Source organism: Schistocerca americana, chromosome 4 (assembly GCF_021461395.2).
Source record: "Schistocerca americana isolate TAMUIC-IGC-003095 chromosome 4, iqSchAmer2.1, whole genome shotgun sequence".
Classification (NCBI taxonomy): Eukaryota; Metazoa; Arthropoda; class Insecta; order Orthoptera; family Acrididae; genus Schistocerca; species Schistocerca americana.
Window position 1 is genome coordinate 138,308,060 of NC_060122.1, and position 23,726 is coordinate 138,331,785.

Consider the following 23,726-nt stretch of genomic DNA (forward strand, 5'->3'; position numbering starts at 1 on the left):
TTACACACTTTCTATTCCAGTCCTGTTACAGGTTTATCCTACCCCATCTGGGGCTGGGCCACCTGTGAAAGTGGTCATGTCATTTACCAGCTCTGCTGCAATCATTGCACAGCTTTCTGTATTACCAACCAGCTGTCCACCAGGATGAACAGCCACTGCCAAACTGTGGCCAAGAACAAAGTAGACCACCTTGTGCCACAACATCCAGCTGAACATAACACATTTGATTTCCATGGCTGCTTTACTACCTAAGCCATCTGGATTCTTCTCTTCACCACCACTTTTTTGAACTGCACAGATGGAAGTTATCCTTACAACACATTCTCCACTCCTGTAATTGTCCTGGCCTCAACCTATGGTAACCTACTATCCCCACATCCTCCACCCAACACTTTCCAGCCCCTCTGTCTTGTTATCTCCTCCCCATTCTCACCTACCACCCTTTTTATTTACAGCTCCCTGCCAATGCATCCACCTGTCTTTCCCTGCTCCTTTCTTCCCACACTTCCATGCCCCACAACCTCCTGATGCTGCACCTGTTGTAGTTTAGTCCCTGCACATGCCACCAGAGAGCATCTGTCTCTCTCCGCATCCCTTCTCCTTCCCTGTTCCCTCCAGATAGCTGCTTGCACCCCATATGATGTTGCATTCTGGCCCAAGATGCTGGAGTTGGTGGTAATGTGTGTGTGAGGTATGCCTGCTCTCTCTCTCTCTCTCTCTCTCTCTCTCTCTCTCTCTGTGTGTGTGTGTGTGTGTGTGTGTGTGTGTGTGTGTTTTACTGTTGAAGGCTGTGACCAAAAACTTTATGTGAGTGTCTTTTAACTGTGTGTGTCTGTGTCTTACATGTCCTCTTTATGGTAAGTAGCAGTCTATCTTTTCCCACATTGTTGATATTCCTACCTGGAGTTTCCATTGTTTGATTTGTCTTTTGAAAATGTGTCTCCCTAAATAGCATGTCACTGTGTTTTGTGTTACTACTGAGCGTTCTGTTAAGCACTGCATATGTTGTTTTATGTGCTGTCATGTTTCATTAGTTTTATGTGCACCAGTGAATTATCTTCTGTAGCATCTCACATGCATATCATGTCACTGTTTTGTGTTACTACTGAGTGTTCCATTAAGCACTGCATATGTTGTTTTGTGTGCTGTCATGTTTCTTTAATTTTATGTGCACCACTGATTTATCTTCTGTAGCATCTCACATGCTTTGTGCTCAGGTTGTTTTTTGCATATGCCTTCACCACAACCAAGAGTTCATCAGTGTATCCCTCAATCCTGTCATCGTGTCCATCCCCACCCGTTAATTGCTGCAGGGGTTCTATGGCAATGTCTTCATTATTACTCCATTATCCGTTTTCCATGATGCAGGCATCATGCTCTGTTAAAAATTAGATTTGTGGTGCAGATTTGGCATGACTAAGTGAATACAATCTGGACCCAGGTTTTCTTTCCTTATTAATCTTGTTATTGCTACAAACACTACATACAGAGAGAACAGGCAAGTTGTAAAGTTATCATTCATTTATGTTGGTAGTTGTGTCTGAGTTTATTCACAACTTTTTCTGTCATCATCTGGGAGAAATTCATTCAGAAGGTATTCCAGTGTACCCCTTCATCCCTAAGTCATTGTTCTGTCTTCTTGGTGTGGGGTGAATATGATCAGTGTGATTTAAATGTTCTCAGTCAGGAACCGGTAAGATGGTCACCATGAGTTGACCTGGAATTGTGTGTCAATGATGCTGGCCCAGTGTATGTATCTAGTTTCCAACAGTGCTGTCCTGAAGATTGTCTTAGTTCCCCACATTATCCTACTCTAATTATGCAGTCCCTAGTGTTTACCATTTACTAGTAACATTGTTGTTTTAATATCATGTGTCATGGTAGTCTGGTTAGTTCAGTGCCCCCAGATGTTTGGCTTTAAATTATTTTTCTTTCTTGTTAGATGTTTGCTTGTACTGTATTTCATATTGTTGCTGTCAGCATGTGTGCCTTGTAGTCTATGTTGTCATAAGTTGTGGGTTTTGCATTTCAGCTATCTGTCTTTTCTTGTATTATGTTGTTGACTTATTGACACCTCTAGTCTGTGCTGTGAGACTGTCATAAGGTGTAATTCACTTTTATATCAGTTCTTACAAGTCTTCTTTTGTCACTGACATAGCATGCAATGTTTGATATTTTATCTAAATATGGTTCTACCCTGTGGGAAAATTGCATGTATATGAATGCAGTTACCTGTACCTCCACCACCTTTAGGCTATTTTAATTACTTTCCACTATTAGTTTCTTTCTATGACAGCTGCCATGGGCTGTGGATCACTTGTAACTACATATACATATGATGCAAGGCATGTTAGTTTTCCTGCATCTTTTGTCCTCCAGTTCTAGTTTTCGTAGAAGTAATAAGGAATATATTGCACTTACAACTGGATGCAAGTCATGTGCAAAAGATCTCCGAACGAAGCAATACCCACAAGGAATTACATTCTTCATGAAGCAACTTGCCAGGTGTTATTGCAAGCAAATCATAACAGAATTAAATTTAATATGCCATTTTTGCTGATTCAGGGATTGGTCACAAGTATCTGAGCCCAATAGACCATCATTATTGATCACTCAACGAGTCTGTATCATCAGATTTGATATATTCTTAGAGATATTGTTTAAATAGCTTTCAGCATGTACATGTCATTCCAAGTGAGATATTTTTGTACTTCTATGACTGACAATTGTTTGGTTAGAAGTGTATTTGAAGATGGTCTTGTTACTGGCATACTTCATTATTACCTGAATTAGAATTCTTCAACTATGCCTAAATGAAAGGTTAGTATTGTTGGTTTCTTGATTTGTAAATGCAATTATATGAATAACAAATTTTGTTCACTAAGTTTATCTATAATGTAACTAATTTGGTGATTTTACCATGTTTGTGACTGACTGTCCTTATCTTGTATTAGCTTGGCATATAATATTCCAGTATTGTTCCAAAACTTTAAGTGCTAAAATAATGAAAATTTCAGGATGCAAGCAATAAACAAAAATGTGAAATTTCCATGAATTTAGCTTATATTTTCTTACCTGTGTCAGAGAAGATCTCCGCCACTGCAATGCTTCTTTCCCCACAACACTCCGCAAAGCAGGATCAGCAGTCCACAGCCACTGCTTAGCTGACATCTGTTGATGCTGTTGCTGTGTACCAGTAATCTGCAAGCGACCAAGAAGTGGCTGCAAAAGGCTCTCAGGCAGGGACCACAGAATTATGTCACTTAAACCTTGGAACTCTTCTGATGCTTCGGCTATGTCTTCATCCTTTACCTCCAAAAAGAAATTCAGGCAGTCAAAATGTTTCCACTGTATGATATAACATTATGTTTTGTCGTGTTTAATGCTATTTATTTATTTATTTTTCATTAATTCATCTTCTGTAAATGTAAACATGAAGGAGAACTTTCAGGAATGTGGAGTAAATCAAGGCACATCAACACAGTGAAACAGAAGTTAGAAATTCATCAATAATTAGCTGTTCTTTAACTGTTTCTTAATTATTTGTGGCTATATCAGGAAAATTGAACTGAATGAAATTATTAGGAAATTTGGTACTTTGGAAAAAAACTGCTTCCTTGGTTATATCAAAAAGTTGCTGTTTATCTCTTACTTCTAACTTTACAGTAATTCTTAACCAGTTGTATGCCTGTTCAGTTATCATCTAGATTGTGCCTTGTGTAGTTGAGTTTAGGATCTCGATTAGTATAGAATCATTTCTTTAGATTCATTGGAAGGTAATTTATGAAAATTAAAGGAGAAGACTGAAGCTGATAAGAAAAATTTTATAATTTGAGAGTTCTTCCAGCTGACAGTAAACAGGCCCGATGGCCCAACGTGAATTTTTTAATCTTGGGTTCTTCCATTAAAGCAGCTGCCTTATTGCACTATTGAGCTCAATCTATCCCATTTTATACTAGGAACTGGTCTGGAATAGCAATCATAATATGAATGGATACATCATTGTGAGGCATGCTCTGTCTGGCCTCTCCATCAAGGCCTGTCCAGCTTTGGTGGTACCACTGACCCTTGGCTTCACTGAAGCAAACAGACGCAACCACATGCATGGGAAATACCTTGTAATGACAGGAAAAGGGCAATAAGACAATACAGCTTTTTCTCTGAAATACCTAAATAAAAAAAAGGATGATATAAGTCACCTATAAATCTACATGTTATACATGCAGTGCAGAGAGATGGTAGCTGCAAGTCAGAGAGAATGAAGGCCACTTACACTGGAAATGGACTTTTGGAGAAGCAGTTGTGGCATTTTAAGGATGGTACATGTGAAGAACAATTCTATGAGACAGATTTTCGGAGTCAGTAAGAGAATAATTGATACGATAGAAGCAAAACAGCTGTTGTGACTGAACCATCTAAAAAGAATGAATGATGGTTGGGGGAGGAGCAAAATGAATTTGGAACTGGATTCAATAAGAGAGAATGAAGAAAGGATGCCCAATGAGAAAGAAGGAAGGAAGATATCTATGAGGCAATGATGGCCAGAGGCCTCCAGGAAGGAAAATACCTGAATAGAAAGAATTGGAAAATGAGAAGTGGGAAGTGGTATCAGCAATAAACAATTCACTTCTTGGGCAGCATATGAAGCATGTAGATGCACGTTCTGCAACTGCAGTATTGAATTTGAATAAAATGCCAACACCAGTTGCATTTTTCTTTTTATTTTAAAAACTGTGGCCAGTTTCAGCCCTCAAAGCCATGACTGATTGGTTCTGTATACTCTGACGGCACCTGACATATACCACAAGATAATGGCCTGGGGAGCCAAAACTGATCATGGTTTTTAAAAGAAAAAAAGGTGCAACTGGTGTTGGCATTTTATTAAAAAAACAGTACATAGTATTTATTATTATTATTAGTACATAGTACATAGTACATAGTATTTGTATTATAGTGATGAAATAACCAGATGGTCCCTTTTGTGGTGGAAGGGTTTGTGTGCATCAAGAATACACATAGCCATACAATGATCATAAACATGTTATTTTCCCACTGTTGACATCTGCTGGATAGGCAAGCTGGCAGACCTGGCTATTTTGTGATATGGCCTAAAACCTAGGATACAGCAAAAGGAAAAAAAATACAGCTGCTATATTTTATGAGAACATGCAGTTCCACTGTATGGTTTAACAACAAAAGCAATCAATATTTGATGAACTCATAATTTAATTGGATAGAAAAAAAATCTACTCACTGAGCAGAGGCGTTCTGCATACAAAAGAAAGTTGTAATTAGGCAAGTTTTCAGGGCCTGTTGCTCCTTCATCAGGCAGAAGGGCTGAAGGGAAAGGAAGAGGGTTGAAGGAAAAGGACTGGAGAGATCTAGGAAATGGGGTAGATTTCGGGGAGTCACCCAGAACTGTGGGTCCGGGGAGACTTACTAGATGGGATGAGAAGGAAATATTGATCATTGGGGGCCTGCATCAGATGTGGTTTGAAAACCTGAAACAGGATAATATGTAAGACCGAGATTACTGATTAAACATCATGCATGAGCTAACAAAAGTGAAAAACTAAGTGCATGGTACATAACCATGGGCCATTGGGTGGGGGCCAGTGAAAAATTTATGGGTGAGACGATGAAACGTGTATAAAACTAAAATAGAGTGAAAAAAAGAGTGGTTACTATGAAGAATGCTGAGATGCAATAAATTAACGTAAATTACAACCATGTGGATGGCAAGAAGGAAGGGTATGTTATAGTCCAAGCTCCCACCTACAGAGTTCTGAGAAACTGGTATCTGGGGGAAGAATCCAGATGGTGCATGTGGTGAAACACACACCAAGGTCACAGCTGTCATGTTGTAGAGCATGCTGTGCAACAGGATATGGCATATTGTCAGTATACACCCTCTGCCCACTGGCAACATGCAATACCCTGTTGCAGAGCATTCTCTACAGTGTGACAGTCATGGTCTTGGTGTCTGTTTCACCATATGCACCATCTGGATTCTTCCCCCAGAAACCAGATTATCAGAACTCCACAGGTGGGAACTTGCACTGCAATATGTCCTTGGTTCTCGCTACCCACCTGGCCTTAGTTTATGTTAATTTCTTCCATCTTCGCATTTCTTCATAGTACCTACTCTTTTATTCACTCCATTTTAGTTTTATACATCTTTCATTGTCTTACCTGTCTATTTTTCACCCCCCCCCCCCCCTTTCCCCACCCACCACTGTTACGTACCATGCGCTTTTCACTCTTATTAACTCATGCATGTTGTTTAAGCATTAATCTCTGTCTTGAATATTATCCTGTCTGCCACCTCTAACGTCTCAGGTTTTCAAATCTTGTCCGATGTAGTCCCCAACGATCAGTCTTTCCTTTTCATCCTGTCTGGTAAGTCTCCCATGACCCATGGTTCTGGGTAACTTTTCTGAAATCTCTTTTTCTAGACCTCTCTAGTACTTTTCCTTCACCACTCTTCCTTCCTCTTAACCCTTCTGCCTGAAGAAGGAGCCAATGGCTCTGAAAGATTGCCTAATTATAATTTTATTTTGTGTGTATGTTCTGCTGCCACTTGGTGAGTAGATTTTTTATCTATTCAATTAGATTATTACTGTATAGTTTAAGGACAATGGCATTTCTGATCATTGTGCTCTCTTTACGGAGTAACCAAAAACAATAGAACCTTGCTCTGAAAGATTGCCTAATTATAATTTTATTTTGTGTGTATGTTCTGCTGCCACTTGGTGAGTAGATTTTTTATCTATTCAATTAGATTATTACTGTATAGTTTAAGGACAATGGCATTTCTGATCATTGTGCTCTCTTTACGGAGTAACCAAAAACAATAGAACCTTGGTCAATTAAAACATACACCAAATCCCAGTTCAGCAAAGAAAATATGCACTTATTCTATCATAGAGTAAATAAGGTGGAGTGGGCTAGAGATCATTGTTTTTCATGCTCTGAAAATTTTGCTAATTTCTTGGAAAACTTCCTACATGTTTTTAATGAAACTTTCCCCCTTGGTGTACACTATAAAAATGTAGGAAATAAAGTCAATTGGATTGCTGAAGGAATAAAAATCTTGAGTGCAAGAAAAAGACGGCTACATAGGGAACTAAAACATAACAAAAGTCCTGATTTTGTTGTCTATGTGAAAGATTACAAAAATTTAAAAAAAAAAAGAACTGGCAAATAGATCTATATTGGATAGTGAAAACAAATCAAAAGCATGATGGTCAGTGATTAAAGCTGAAACAGGTGCCACAGGTAGAGGCCATCATATTTCTGAAATCAAGATAGAGGATAACGCTATTGTAAATCTTGCTCAGATTTCTGAATTATTTAATGAATTCTTTATGAATGTAAACAAATCTAATGTCAATGTAGCAGAGTACCCAGACAAGGTAAATTTCTTCAACAGTGAGCAATTTGATGGTGAATTTTTCAGTACATTTACCAAAACTACTGTAAAATATATAGAAAATGTGATACTATCACTAAAAAGTAAAACATCAGCAGGATGGGATGGGATACCAACAAAAGTGTTTAAAACAGTTTCTAAAACAATTACACAGCCACTAACTACAATAGTTAACCAGTCCCTTCAAGAAGGTTATTTTCCAAACACACTGAAGAATGCAGTAGTTAAGCCACTATTCAAAAAAGGCACAAAAGAACATACGGGAAACTATTGCCCAGTGTCTGTTCTCCCATCACTGTCAAAAATATTTGAAAAGGTAGTCACCATACAAATTCAAAATTTAATAGAAAAATTTAAAATAATCTCAAAAAATCAGTATGGATTTCAAAAAGGCAAACCCACAGTATCTGCTATAAATAATTTTGTTGATCAAATTAGCTCATCTCTAGACAACTTACTGCATACCACAGGAATTTTTTGTGACCTATCAAAGGCTTTTGACAGTGTGAATCACTCCTTGCTACTCGGTAAACTGGAAAAGTATGGTATTGGAATGGTTTAAGTCCTATCTAACCAACTGAAGACAAAGAGTGCTTATAACATCAGAGAGAGGAACTTATACTTTAAAATGGAAAACCATTTCACATGGAGTACCCCAAGGTTCTGTCTTAGGTCCCATTTTATTTCTGTTTTACATAAATGATCTGCACTTAATATTGGGTGTCACTCAGTTTTATTTGCAGATGACACATCTTTAATAATTGAAAGTAACAGTACTGATCAAATTTCACAAACTGTATTAAATACTTTAGAAAAACTAGATACCTGGTTTGATTTAAACGGCTTAAAATTAAACATGGAAAAGACTCGGTTAATGCAGTTTAAAACAAAACAAGCAAAATTAAATGATGTTCATGTCCGTCACAGAAACCAGGATTTGCAGTAAGCTAGCTGTGTGAAATTCCTAGGAATGCACCTAATAAAAATCTATCATGGGGATCACATAAACAGTACCTTGCAAATAAATTAAATAGCCTAGCATTTGCAATGAGAATATTGTACAATGCTACCAGTACGGGCATAAAAAAAGTATTATATCACAGGTACTTTGAGTCAGTAATAAGGTATGGAACTGTATTTTGGGGTAACTCAAATCATATGTGACGAATAATAAATCCTCAGAAAATCATCATTAGAAATATGCACAATGTAGGGCAAAGAAAATCATGTCATCCACTACTAAATAATCTAATTATATTAAGTGCTCCCTCATTATACATATATAAGGTGATTATCTTTGTACACAGTAACCCGGATTTATTTGTAGCAAATCATTTTCAACATGATTACAACACAAGAAATCAAAATAATTTTATGCTATCCACCCACTGTTCGAAACTCTATGCTCAAACTCCACATTATATGGATATGAAAATTTATAACAAAGTGAAAGAAAGAGAATTGCTGAGCATAGATTTAGAAACACTGAAAAAATCCTTATATGAGAAACTAGTGCAGAAATGTTAGTATTCAGTAGAAGACTTCATAAATGACAACCTGAAAATTTGAACAGGAGAGAGCAAGTACTTAGGACTGCTAATCTTAAAAGTGTGTTACTTTTGAAAGAAAATTATGAATTGCTTAATTCAGTAATTATTCAGTACTGTATATTGTATTACTGGTATTATGAGGAAAATTGTAAACCAGTTTTTGTGTTTTAACGAGTCTCCTGTACTTCAAGTCAATGGCTTGAAATTGTATGTTTCTCCTGTACTTTAAGTCAATGGCTTGAAATTGTATGTTATGAGACAAAAAATTCTACTTCTACTACTTCTACTTCTACTTCCTTTTGCATAAAGTATGCCAGAGGTAAGATAGTCCCTCATTGGATATTTAGGTAAGGACTACCCAGAAGAATGTCAACAGAACATATTCTCAAAAGGGACTCAGATATGGATTGTTGCAGAATACATGATATGCAATCCATATATAGAATAATAACAATTTTACTGATGTAAGTATACATGGATCATTCAGACATGACAAAGGCACAGTGTGCACTAAACAGTCAGAAACACACACCTCCCCCCTTCCCCCTTCCCCCCCCCCCCCCCCCCCCCCCCACCCGTCCCACACCCTGGTAGTGCAGAGCATTGGTTGGAGAGAGACTCTGCTCATGACTCCGTGTTCTCGAACAGATGTGCCTGACCATTTGTGCCGTGGCTGGGGTAAGAACCATGCACTGCTGGACCATTTCTTCAACGCATGATTCTCTTCCGACCAACAGTGCTGTGGCTGGGAAAGGGACCAGGCACAGCTGGACCATGTGTCCTAGGTGTAATTGTCCACTTGGAGATTAAACATCTTGTTTATTGTGGTGGAACAACCAATTTGCAGTGGAAGTAACTTAAATAATACTCTGACACAGTTCTCTAGACGATTTAATTGCTGCAGTATGATGTCATCATGGTTGTTGTTCACATCATATGTGTCAAAGTTGTCCTGTTCAATTTAGTAGGAGGACATTTTGAGCTGTATCTGTGATTTGGTGCAGATAATGCACCTCACTGGGAGAGTGTGCACAGTTGTTGGCCTTTACATGTGTAGAGACCAAAACACAGGTGGAACCAACATAGATGTGTATGAGAGTCCACAATGTGACAAATTGCTGTGTCAGTGGACTATTGCTGTGGAGAAGCGATGTGCTCTAGATCGGTGACAATAGGGCAAAGTTACGTTAGTTTGGTGGCCGCCAGGCAGATGCGTGACATCAAGGATGACTCGCAATGGAGAGAGGTTGACAGCTCCTTTGCCAGCTGTCAGATGAAGATGTGATACCATAGTCAACTGGGAGGGCATGGAGACATGGATATCGTGATTGGTAATGGTCAGTTGAATTCCTGTTAATTCAGGTACTTTCCTTGCAAGGCAAGTGGAGGTTGCGGTGCGAGACAAGATGGCTGCAATTGTTAGCGACATTGGTTACACATTGTACAAAATAGTACGGTGAAAAAGAACATCCAAGTACTGTCCAGTGTGTTGAGAAGCATGATCATCAAGAAACTGATTAAATAAGTGTGGCAAGATCATGGCATCAGAATCATTTTATGCATGCTGCCCAACTATTTGCATAGTGTGGAACTGTCGAGAACTGCACTGACACACTGTACCTGTATATTTGTCTTGCAGAAAGTGCTGGGTGTGACACTGTAGCACCTTAAATATTCTGAGCAGGTATGCCATGTCCAGGTAGGCCATCTTCTGGGTGTTGAAATATGGTGAACATGGAAACTGCACTGCATTGTCAGCTCATAACGATGTCGGAATAAACATTGTAGGTATTGAGGAAGGTGTTTGTGAGTATCTTGGGTCACCACTAAAATGACTCAGATATTGATGGGCATAGAATACACAATACACAATGATTATATAGAGTAACAATGATTTCATTGATGCAAGTATACACAGATCATATGGACACAACGAAGGTACAGCATGCACTAAACAGTCAGAGAGAATCCACAGTTGCCCTTGCTTGTCATCAATGTTGTTGTTCCCATATATTCCATAAATGGGTATGAAGGATGGAGAACTTGTAAAGGGTAATAGATAATCTGAAGTTAAATATAATGGGAATCAGTAGTTTTGGGCAAATTTAATGTAAAAAGCCCCAAAGATTTGTAGGCAAAGCATTTTTAGCCAAAATATTTTAGAAGATATTTTATGGTAGAAAATTGTTGTCAGATAGGTTCTAAATAGCGTTGGAGATCATGATTGGCAAATATGCACACTTTACAATGTTAGCCTGTTCGAGAAACCATCTCGCCATTGGAAATTCATAAGAACAAACAGGCAAAAGAAACTTAGATCTGTAAGTTCCAGAAAATGGATTGATCTTCGATTACAGTTTTGATAATGCATTTTCTAAATTTAATTAATGAATTTTCTGCCTGTTTCAGAGAGTGCTTTCCAAAGAAGTGGCTCATAAATAATGTTTCAATACAGTACGTAAGTCTTGGCTTAAAAAAGGAACTAAAATGTCAACAAGAATCAAAAGAAAAATTTATGCTGTAATCAGGATATGTAAATATATAGAAAAATGAGAATGCTGCAGACTACATTGCAAAATTTCAAAGCAAGTAACATAGATATCAAAAGCATTTTATTACAAGAAGAAAATATATAATTCTAATATTGTAAAAAAAAGAGAAACAGGTGCAAACAATGAACACAGACAACTTAAAAAGTCAGATGCAAAGGAAACCTAGTAGACAAACCAAAAAGTGTATCTGAGATTTGACACAAACACTTCCTGTCAGTTATGCATCAAATTGGCTGTAAACCCTGTGGTGATGAAGTCTTGACATTGTGTCAAGCTGCAAATGGTACTTCAAAAGAACCCCAGGAATGCTCCTTAATCCTATCACTGCAGAGGAGATTTGCAAAACCATCAAGTCACTAAAAAAGAACAATTCTGCAAGGGTCGATAATGTGTCCAATAATTTATGGAAATATTCTTGCTTGTGTATAAGTGACATTCTACATCGCATTTTAATGTTTCACTTAAAATGGTGATAAAACTCACTATAACCCTATTTCTTTGTTAACAGCTTTCTCTAAAATTCTAGCTATGTTGCCAGAGCTACTGAACACTTCATGAAGAATAGAGTCAACAAGAGCCAGTTTGACTTTCAAAATGGTCATCCAACTGAAGACACAATGCAGTCACATGCAAATGAAGTCCTTGAATTTCTGAATAAGAAAAGGATAGCAATTCATATCTTCTGTGATTTCTCAGCAGCTCTTGATTGTGTTGATTATTACATATACATTCTCTTGCAGAAAGCCAAATTGCTTGGAATAAGTGGTGCTACAGGTCATTAGCTTCAAATGTATCTCCAGATTAGAAAAACAGATAGTGTTACACAGCTCAGGTGGGATATAGGGTATATATGTCTGCTCAGTCTCAATGAAGTTTCACCTGTTGTGGAGTGTCTGAGGGTTCAATACTTGGGCTACTGATTTTTGCAGATATTAATAAATGATTTAACACTGTGTGCAAGCAAGCCCTGCAAATTTAACTTATTTGCTGGTTATAACACCACTTTCATGAGCAGGAGATCAGATGACAAACTTGTGGAATCCAATAATTACATGCTGTTAGATATGGTTGAATTTTTTAACACCAAATGTCTCTCACTGAGTTCTAAGAAGACCAATTATATTTAGTTCTGTATTAAAACATTAAAAGAGAGAAATATATATGTGGCATGAGGGAAACAGCAATAAAAATAATGGAAATACCATAACTAAATTTCTTGAAATGCAAAAAGCTGAGAAAAGAAATTGCTCTTCTCATATTTTACATCTCTGTATGTGATCACGTTCTGCTACTACATCTTATCACTGTAAGTGGAGAAACTAATACTGTTAAGTGGCGTATTATGGCAATTTTCATTCACTTGTTAAGTATTGCATAATTGTTTTGGGATAAACAATAATTAGTGGGGAAGGTTTACATTTTTCAAACGCAAGCTGTAAGAATTATTTGTGGAGTGCAGCCAAAAGTTTCATGCACAAATCATTTTCAGAAATTTAAAAAGTTCACAAGTTTATATTTTCTGTCACTAAAAATAGAGAGATGTTTCAAATGAACAATAGATTTCATAAGCATAATACACGTCAAAAGAATTATCTTTACAGTGAGTAAAAAAATCTGACCTTTGTGCAGAAACATGTTCTATACATTGGAGCAAAAGTCTTCAATGCTCTTCCTGCATAAATAAAGACACACTCAGCAACAAAATAAAGTTTGCTTCTTATCTGATCAGAAAATGCTTTTTATAGTTCAGATGAATTCTTGAATAAGTAGCTAAACTAAATGTAAATGCTTTAGAAGTGAAGGAGACAACATACCAATTAATATGGAGAGTGTTCAATAAGTAATGCAACACTTTTTTTCTCAGCCAATTTCAGTTGAAACAACAAGGGATTTGTTGTGCCACATTGTGGAATATTCTTGCTTCAGCATCTATAGCTTCATGAAGTTCTGATAGGTGGTGACACTATGTGTAGCCTTCAAAATGGCATCTGTCATGGAGGTGTGTTCCAAGCAGAGTCCTGTCATTGAGTTTCTTTTGGTGGAAAACCAGAGAATCACAAATATTTATAGATGATTGAAGAATATCTACAGATACATGGCAGTGAACAAAAGCACAGTGAATCATTGGACAAGGCATCTGTCATCATCGCAACCAGGTCATGCAGACCTGTCTGATGTCCCGTGTGCCAGCTGGCCTCACTCAGCTGTGACTCTTGCAATGTAGGAATGTGTAGACTCTCTCACTTGAGGTGATCAACGTATCACAATCAAACATCTCACTTCTCAGTTGGATGTCTCTGTTGGTAGCACTGACACACTTGTCCACCAGCTGGGGTACTCAAAGGTCCATGACCACTGTGTGCCCAGCTGTCTAACAAAAGACCATAAAGAACAACAAAAGACCACCTCTGCATAATTGCTTGGTGCATCACTTTGAACCAGAAACAAAATGGCAGTCAGAAGAAAAGTTCAAAGTCATATCGTCAGCTGGTCAGCTGGGAGTCTGAAAGGGTTATTCTGTTTCACATCCTCCCTCATGGTGCAACAATCAACTCTTAAGTGTATTGCACTAACCCAGAAATTGAAGAAGCAACTTCAGTATATTTGTCACCACAAAAATGAAAAGGAATATCTCCTTTCCCATGACAACACAAGGCCTCACATAAGTCTGTGGATCTGAGAGGAGCTCATAAACTTTATTGGACTGTTCTTCCTCATCTATGCATAGATGATATGGTGCTACAGAAGAATGCTGAAGATTAGATGGGTTGTTGTTGTTGTGGTCTTCAGTCCTGAGACTGGTTTGATGCAGCTCTCCATGCTACTCTATCCTGTGCAAGCCTCTTCATCTCCCAGTACCTACTGCAACCTACATCCTTCTGAATCTGCTTAGTGTATTCATCTCTTGGTCTCCCTCTACGATTTTTACCCTCCACGCTGCCCTCCAATACTAAATTGGTGATCCCTTGATGCCTCAGAACATGTCCTACCAACCGATCCCTTCTTCTGGTCAAGTTGTGACACAAACTTCTCTTCTCCCCAATCCTATTCAACACCTCCTCATTAGTTATGTGATCTACCCATCTAATCTTCAGCATTCTTCTGTAGCACCACATTTCAAAAGCTTCTATTCTCTTTTTGTCCAAACTATTTATCTTCCATGTTTCACTTCCATACATGGCTACACTCCATACAAACACTTTCAGAAACGACTTCCTGACACTTAAATCTATACTCGATGTTAACAAATTTCTCTTCTTCAGAAACGCTTTCCTTGCCATTGCCAGTCTACATTTTATATCCTCTCTACTTCGACCATCATCAGTTATTTTGCACCCCAAATAGCAAAACTCCTTTACTACTTTAAGTGTCTCATTTCCTAATCTAATTCCCTCAGCATCACCCGACTTAATTCGACTACATTCCATTATCCTCATTTTGCTTTTGTTGATGTTCATCTTATATCCTCCTTTCAAGACACTGTCCATTCCATTCAACTGCTCTTCCAAGTCCTTTGCTGTCTCTGACAGAATTACAATGTCATCGGCGAACCTCAAAGTTTTTATTTCTTCTCCATGGATTTTAATACCTACTCCGAATTTTTCTTTTGTTTCCTTCACTGTTTGCTCAATATACAGATTGAATAGCATCGGGGAGAGGCTACAACCCTGTCTTACTCCCTTCCCAACCACTGCTTCCCTTTCATGTCCCTCGACTCTTATAACTGCCATCTGGTTTCTGTACAAATTGTAAATAGCCTTTCGCTCCCTGTATTTTACCCCTGCCACCTTTAGAATTTGAAAGAGAGTATTCCAGTCAACATTGTCAAATGCTTTCTCTAAGTCTACAAATGCTAGAAATGTAGGTTTGCCTTTCCTGAAGCTTTCTTCTAAGATAAGTCGTAAGGTCAGTATTGCCTCACGTGTTCCAGTGTTTCTACAGAATCCAAACTGATCTTCCCCGAGGTCGGCTTCTACTAGTTTTTCCATTCGTCTGTAAAGAATTCATGTTAGTATTTTGCAGCTGTGGCTTATTAAACTGATTGTTCGGTAATTTTCACATCTGTCAACACCTGCTTTCTTTGGGATTGGAATTATTATATTCTTCTTGAAGTCTGAGGGTATTTCGCCTGTTTCATACATCCTCTTCCATTTCCATAATATTGCCCTCAAGTACATCACCCTTGATGGGTAGATCATTGTAACTAATGATGAGGTACTGAATAGGATTGGGGAGAAGAGGAGTTTGTGGCACAACTTGACTAGAAGAAGGGATTGGTTGGTAAGAAATGTTCTGGGGCATCAAGGGATCACCAATTTAGTATTGGAGGGCAGAGTGGAGGGTAAAAATTGTAGAGGGAGACCAAGGGATGAATACACTAAACAGATTCAGAAGGATATAGGTTGCAGTACGTACTGGGAGATGAAGAAGCTTGTACAGGATAGAATAGCATGGAGAGCTGCATCAAAACAGGTTCAGGACTGAATACCACAACAACAACAACAACATTATTTCTGGTGCATCTATTACCAAGGGTATGCAATTTCATTTTTTTTGTTTTTTTTTGTTTCTTGATGTTTTGCCTCAGTTGTTCTTGCAACAGACAGATCCCTCTCAACCTACCACTCCTTTCCTCCCTGGGGAAGGAACTAACAGTTCTGAAAACTAAGTATTTGTTTTCCATACTTTCAAATGTGTTTATCAGCAATACTGGAATTTTGTCTTCTGAAGGCAAGTTACGGCTAGTCATTCTGTCACCTGATATTGTAGCCCTGAACAACAAGTATCTTTGGTGGGGATATGGATAGGTAAATGAAGAAGTTTGTCTATGATATAGGTTTTTTAGTGTTTGTTTTTGAACTATCACTTCAAGATTTTTCCAAGTAATGCTCCATTTTGTGTCTCCTGGATAGGATATAGCAGTCCTGCGTATACTAAAAGTATAGATTCATGTGTATGCTATTTGTGCTAATGTACATTATTAACCTAATTTGGTTTCATATATTGACTAAAATGACTTGTTTACTGAACACAGTACGGATGTTGATAAAAATAAGCAAAAATATGTACATCTACATCTACATCTACATTTATACTCTGCAAGCCACCCAACAGTGTGTGGTGGAGGGCAGTTTACATGCCACTGTCATTACCTCACTTTCCTGTTCCAGTCACATATGGTTCGCGGGAAGAACGAGTGCTGGAGAGCCTCCGTGCGCACTCAAATCTCTCTGATTTTACATTAGTGATCTCCTTGGGAGGTATAAGTAGGGGGAAGCAATATATTCGATACCTCATCCAGAAATGCACTCTCTCGAAACCTGGACAGCAAGCTACACCCAGATGCAGAGCACCTCTCTTGCAGAGTCTGCCACTTGAGTTTGCTAAACATCTCCGTAATGCTATCATGCTTACCAAATAACTCTGTGACGAAATGCACCGCTCTTCTTTGGATCTTCTTTATCTCCTCTGTCAACCCGACCTGGTACGTATCCCACACTGATGAAAATACTCAAGTATAAGTCGAACGAGTGTTTTGTAAGCCACATCCTTTATTGATGGACTACATTTTCTAAGGACTCTCCCAATGAATCTCAACCTGGCACCTGCCTTACCAACAATTATTTTTTTTTGATCATTCCACTTCAGATCGTTCCGTATGCATACTCCCAGATATTTTACAGAAGTAACTGCTACCAGTGTTTGTTCCGCTATCATATAATTATACAATAAAGGATCCTTCTTCCTACGGATTCGCAATACATTACATTTGTCTATGTTAATGGTCAGTTTCCACTCCCTGCACCAACTGCCTATCTGCTGCAGATCTTCCTGGATTTTGCTGCAATTTTCTAATGCTGCAGCTTCTCTTTATACTACAGCATCATCCGCAAAAAGCCGCATGGAACTTCCGACACTATCTACTAGGTCATTTATATATATTGTGAAAAGCAATGGTCCCATAACACTCCCCTGTCGCATGCCAGAGGTTACTTTAATGTCTGTAGACGTCTCTCCATTGAGAACATCATGCTGTGTTCTGTTTGCTAAAAACTCTTCAATCCAATCACACAGCTGGTCTGATGTTCCGTAGGCTCTTACTTTGTTTATCAGGCAACAATGCAAAACTGTATCGAATGCCTTCCGGAAGTCAAGGAAAATGGCAACTACCTGGGAGCCTGTATCTAATATTTTCTGGGTCTCATGAACAAATAAAGCGAGTTGGGTCTCACACAATTGCTGTTTCCGGAATCCATTCTTTGATTTGGGCTATGTTTTCAGTAAATAAGAACTTTTCTATCTTTAATAAGTTAGATGAAATAATTTAATTCAAATTTACTGATTTAAGACCATAAAAATGTCTGCTACTTATATAAAATACAAGTATTTCATTTGAAAATGTCAATTTCCCACAAATAACTATCAGTATGGGAGCATTAGCAACTTCAAATAAAGTTAGAGGGACAACAGCAGATTATGTATTTCAACAATATGGAAATCTGTTCTTGGGCTTAATAACATGAAACATGCTGTTTGATTCTGAAGCACAGTTTAGTTTAAATTGAATTTAAAACACTTTTTAATTTCTGAGGAAGTGAAACCAGTAAAAACTTCTTTTAAGATACACAAAAATAGCATTATATCAATAAATTCAATCAAATGAGAGCCTTAGTTTACAACTTGTACAAGTAGATGATGCTGAGAAAGGAACATAGAAAAAATCTTTACTCCAAACATGAGCCAGTGAGTGGCAGTAGATTAAGTATATGAGTATGTCTGATGATTCTGCAAAATACAACATACCTCTTTTCCATTTATAACTTTAAGTCCCCAGTGTGATAGTCGGTATATAGCATATTTAATCCAGTCCTTTTGTGTTATGGGGTTTCCTTCGCTCTCAATATGCAGAGAGGTCAGACCTTGCACATCAGCTAGAGCATTAAGCTGACCCAAACAATGAATATTTGTCTCTTGAAAGACAAAGTTTTCAACATTTTGAAAGCGCTGCTTCAGTCTTCCAAATACTGAAATGATGTGATTAAAATTTATATAATTGAATTTTACAGTAAACACTTCTGCTGCTTTTCCTGAATTCCACGGCCGATCAATGAAGCGCAGAGCTCCTTGTCCATACACATTGAGGCACTGACCACTGATTTCTATAAGATAATCTCCACCTAGAAAACCAAACAAATAATTTGAGAACAGGTAGCTTCTCTATGCTCATGACTTGTTTATTCAGGTCAAAACATGAAGAGATTTTTCTTAGAATAATAACAGTGAGAGCAAATAAAATTAAAAAAAAAAAAACCATTAACCAATTTTTATACAAAACTACAGATGAAGGGCTGCATAACCTGATATTTATTTATGCGAGTTTGAAATGTGCCAACTAATTTACAACTGCAAATTCTTTACGCAAATGACTTGCAATGTTCAGTAACTTGCAGATAAAAATATCATCCCCCCCTACGCTTCTGCAAACCAAGATGTTTATGGTCCAGCACTTTACCAAAATCACACATACCATTCCCTTGACTATAATTTGAGTTTTTATGTTATGTTAGCCCTGTATCATGACACTACAACTCTATGTCAGCAGAATGCCCTCTATGAGACGTGGTGACATGCCTTAGGTATTCCTCAGCTTACTAAGAGTTCTCCAGATGTTCTGCCTCTGTATAGTCTGACACTGAAAGTTTCAGGTGAATTCAGAGATGAATTGATACCATGTTAAGAATGGAAATCAAAACTTTAAGTAAGGTGGGTCAGATTCCTGTTTCCTTAACTCCTTATTTTCATTTCTGATGATAGTGTCTTTCTAATGTTTGGGGTAACTACGCCAGTGAGTGAGAAAATTTTATTGAAAAGTTTTAGTTTTAAGCAACCTGTCCCAATCCATTCTGTTTCCCTTAGTTCTGCATCAAACTGATGAGCCTGGGGAGAGTTGTTTTAAGTTAGGTGTACCATACTCTCCAGATGGGAAGAACACATGGCGACTGCTGTATCAATGGCACTACCATTCCATAGGGAGTTTGTTAGTTTCCATGTGGTAATGTTCTTGATAACCATTCTACTCTATGTTGTAATGGAAATCCACCTCTAGCATTATTTTTCCTCAACAGTAGTTATCACTACCAGTATTATCTTTCAAATTTTGACAGGTCAGTATTATCTCAGTGACTTTTCTGAAAACTTTCAAATAATCTTGTACACAGTTTGTCATATTACAAGCTAAAATTTATGAAAATGAATTACTTTATAAAATATTTTGGTCTCAATGTTATAATTGATAAGTACTAGTTCTGAATGACAGCTGAAATTAATTTTGTAGAAACATTTGAAATTACGAACTATTGCCGCACTTAAAATTTCCATTATTAATTATGCATACTGTACTGCTTGTTATGTTCATTTCTGGATTCATTTATGAAATAATAACCAATATTAATAATGTAATAGAAACTAGTAGAAATTTATTTGTTACAAAAATTGTAAACCATTTGAAATATGGTTATTTCCACAGATTGTGGGAGTTGATCAAAAGACTGTATGATATTCTAAAATGTGAGAAAATATAGTTGCGTAAAAACAAAAATTCTGCAACAACAGTCTTCAAATTTATTTAGATCAATCCAACTGTGAGGACCTAGAAAGTGACATTTTCAGCTTTAAGAATCAGGTTCCTAGACAAGAAGAATTTGAGGCAACTCTACATGAGAAGCTAAGTAAACCAAAAGGTTTATTGTAATTTTTGCTCCTCTCAAATCTTCATAAAAGACTAATTTGGACAATAGATGGAATTAGGAAGGAGGGAGGAGATTACAATGTTCTGACAGTGGTAACTGAATGAGAAAGTGAAATCTGTTTCCAGACTGAGGTATTCAGGATTCTGGCAGTAGAGTACCAGAATACTTGAAATTTCTTTTCTGCCTTCCTACACTCCACAGATAAAATGCACAACTCTGCTTCTCCCTGGACGTGGAAACACATGATTCTGTAGCTCCTTGTGATAAGCATACATGAGACTACCTTTATAAATCTGGCAACATTTTCATACTTTTCTAGGATATGACTGGGGTTTTGTACTTCTTTATCAATAACCTGTGTGCTGTTATCCTAGTGAGCTCTCCTATAGTTGAACTATCATTTGAATAGGACAGTCAAATGTCTAATAACTGCTTCTGTAGAACAGATGAGGCTCTGTGTTGGTTTTGTGGAAATGTGTCAGAAGGCATTGTAGCCGTGTGTGTGTGTGTGTGTGTGTGTGTGTGTGTGTGTGTGTGTGTGTGTGTGTGAGAGAGAGAGAGAGAGAGAGAGAGAGAGAGAGAGAGAGAGATACACATGACACAATCAAGTAGTATAAGTCACTGCAGGGATATAAGGAAAAAAATTCATGAAAATGGTCAGCATGTTAATATATTTTCTACTTATAAGAAGTATCATAAGCATAAAACTGGTTCATTCGACATTGGATTAAGAGGTCACAATTGTGATCCATAGGCATACAGATAACTAGCTAACTAATAACTCTGTAACAGAGCAAGGTGGAACCATTCTATTTGTTCTTCCATCACTCCTGACACTGATAATATATTTTGCCTGTTTTATCAAGCCATATGAATGGTAATATAAAACAATAATGGAAATTCCTGTATGGAACAATAAGTGAAATAAGGGAAAGGCCACCACACACCTACAGTGGACTGATGTGCGGTGCATAGATACATTTAACATATTCCAGGTCCTCCTCCCTCCCCAACCTCAACCTTTCTCTGTATCTCTTATGTGCTGTACCCTCTGAACTCCTTTTGTCTTGTTGTGCAGCCACTGAACCATCTGTTAAAAGACCTGCCTCACAGTGTCCTGTTACCTCCTTCCCACTTCATGCATCCTTCCCTCCTCCTCCCCACCTCAATCTGCCCAGGGAATTATTCTTAATAACTGCTAATCAATAACGTCCACCAATAACAAAAAGTCTCCTCTATAATGCTTGATTCTCACATCCTATTTTTGAAATCTTGTCTCATACACGGTAGCCCAGCTAATTAGCTCATCATTAAAATTGACATCCTAAATGTCACCCAACCTACCACAAGAACCTCCAGCTTTTCCAGTCCATCAATCCCTCACCTTCACCAATTTGGTCATTCATAATAAACAATCCACTCTCTAACCATACTTGACTCAATTTCCAAAATCCTTATACTCTGCAATCACAACTTCCTGAATGATATCACTGCAACAGAAACTCTTGCCCTTCAACAGTGAGAACAACAGTCCCACCACCATCTGAGGATACTGTCTCAGCTATTCCTGTCTTATGCCACAAGGGATTATCTATAGCCAAGAAGAAACCTACCACTCCACTCCAACCCCCCCTCCCCCCCCACCCTGCCTCCCCCAGTCTGCCTCTCACAATTTCCTGACAATGGCTTGCTAATTTACTCCGCTTTCCAAATCTCCACTTCCACCATCCATGAAACACACTGTACCTGAACACCCAACCTGTAGCATTGTTGTCAGCTCTGACCTCTGCAGTAGTCCCAATATTTTCTAAGGGCCTTACTTTTAGCCCAAAACAAGACTCCTTGTTGATCACTATGAATGTAATGTCTTTGTACAGCAAGGCCATGCCCATGGCCTTGTGGGCATGGAACACTACCTTTCCCAAAGTCCTCCTGATACCAAACCCACCACCTCTTTCCTAATCCTTCTGACCAGCCACATCCTGATCTACAATTATTTCACTTTCAAAGGCCAAATCTATAAACAAATCCATGGCACTGCCATGGGCAATCACATGGCACCATCCTATGCCAACTTGGTTATGGGCTATCTGGAGCAGTCCTTCCTATTCTGTCCACAACTAAAACCTCTAGTTTGGTTCAGATTCACTAATGACATTTTCTTGATCTGGACTCATAGCCAGGACAACCTTTTCTCCTTCCCTTTAACACCTATCCTGAAATCCATTTCACCTCATGCTTTTCAACTCACCAAACCACCTTTCTAGATGTCAATACCGGTCTGTCATAAGGCTTCTTAAATATGTCTGTTAACATGAAGCATACCAACCACTAACAGTGCCTCCACTTTGTCAGCTACCACATGTTTCATGTCAAACAGTCTCTCCCTTACAGCCTCACCACCAATGGATGCCACATCTGTGATGGAAAGCAGGAGTTGTTAAAATACACTAATAACTTTACTGCAGTCTTTATTGACAGACAATATTCTCTCCAGCTCATCCATAAAATGATCTTCCATACCATGTCCACTTTAGACACCAGTAAAACTATTAACCAGCTACCAACCAGCACTCTTCTGATCAGCCTGTATCATCCTAGCATTCAGAAGCTCAACCACATCATTCATCAGGGCTTTGACTACTTCTCTTCATGTGCTGAGATGAGGAATGTCTAACCAAAAATCCTACCCATTTCACTCAAAGTTGCATCCTGTCGCACACCCAACCTATAGAATATCTTTATATTTCCCTATTCTAATTCTGTATCCTGTGGGTCATTCCCTTGTGGCCAGCCAAAGTACAGACTTACACCAAACACCCCCCCCCCCCCCCTCACCAACACCACCTACTGCAGTCCAGTCACAGGCACTTCTTACTCTATAATGGGTATGGTCACATGTGAGAACAGAAATGTTTATACCAGTTATTCTGCAATTACTGTCCATCATTCTGTGTTGGTGTGACAAATAACTAACTGTCTATTCACGTGAATGTCCACTACCAACCTTTGGCAAACAGAAAACTTGACCATCCAGTTTCTTAAACATGTTGTACATCACAACAAAAATGACATCAACAGCTGGAATGAGATTTTCACTCTGCAGCGGAGTGTGCGCTGATATGAAACTTCCTGGCAGATTAAAACTGTGTGCCCGACCGAGACTCGAACTCGGGACCTTTGCCTTTCGCGGGCAAGTGCTCTACCAACTGAGCTACCAAAGCATGACTCACGCCCGGTACTCACAGCTTTACTTCTGCCAGTATCTCGTCTCCTACCTCCCAAACTTTACAGAAGCTCTCCTGCGAACCTAGCAGAACTAGCACTCCTGAAAGAAAGGATATAGTGGAGACGTGGCTTAGCCACAGCCTGGGGGATGTTTCCAGAATGAGATTTTCACTCTGCAGCGGAGTGTGCGCTGATATGAAACTTCCTGGCAGAT

The 23,726-nt window shown here is 38.3% G+C and overlaps 1 protein-coding gene across 1 annotated transcript in view; it reads right to left on the reverse strand.

Moving 5' to 3' along the window:
* The window catches only part of LOC124613052 (leucine-rich repeat-containing protein 49-like), a 143,827-nt gene that overhangs the window by 11,552 nt on the left and 108,549 nt on the right, over window positions 1-23,726 (reverse strand). The window contains exons 6-7 of the mRNA XM_047141628.1: window positions 18,339-18,712; window positions 3,076-3,312 (exon numbers count right to left, since the gene is read on the reverse strand). Coding sequence (XP_046997584.1) covers window positions 3,076-3,312; window positions 18,339-18,712 — 611 coding nt within the window. The remainder of the gene's footprint in view (window positions 1-3,075; window positions 3,313-18,338; window positions 18,713-23,726) is intronic.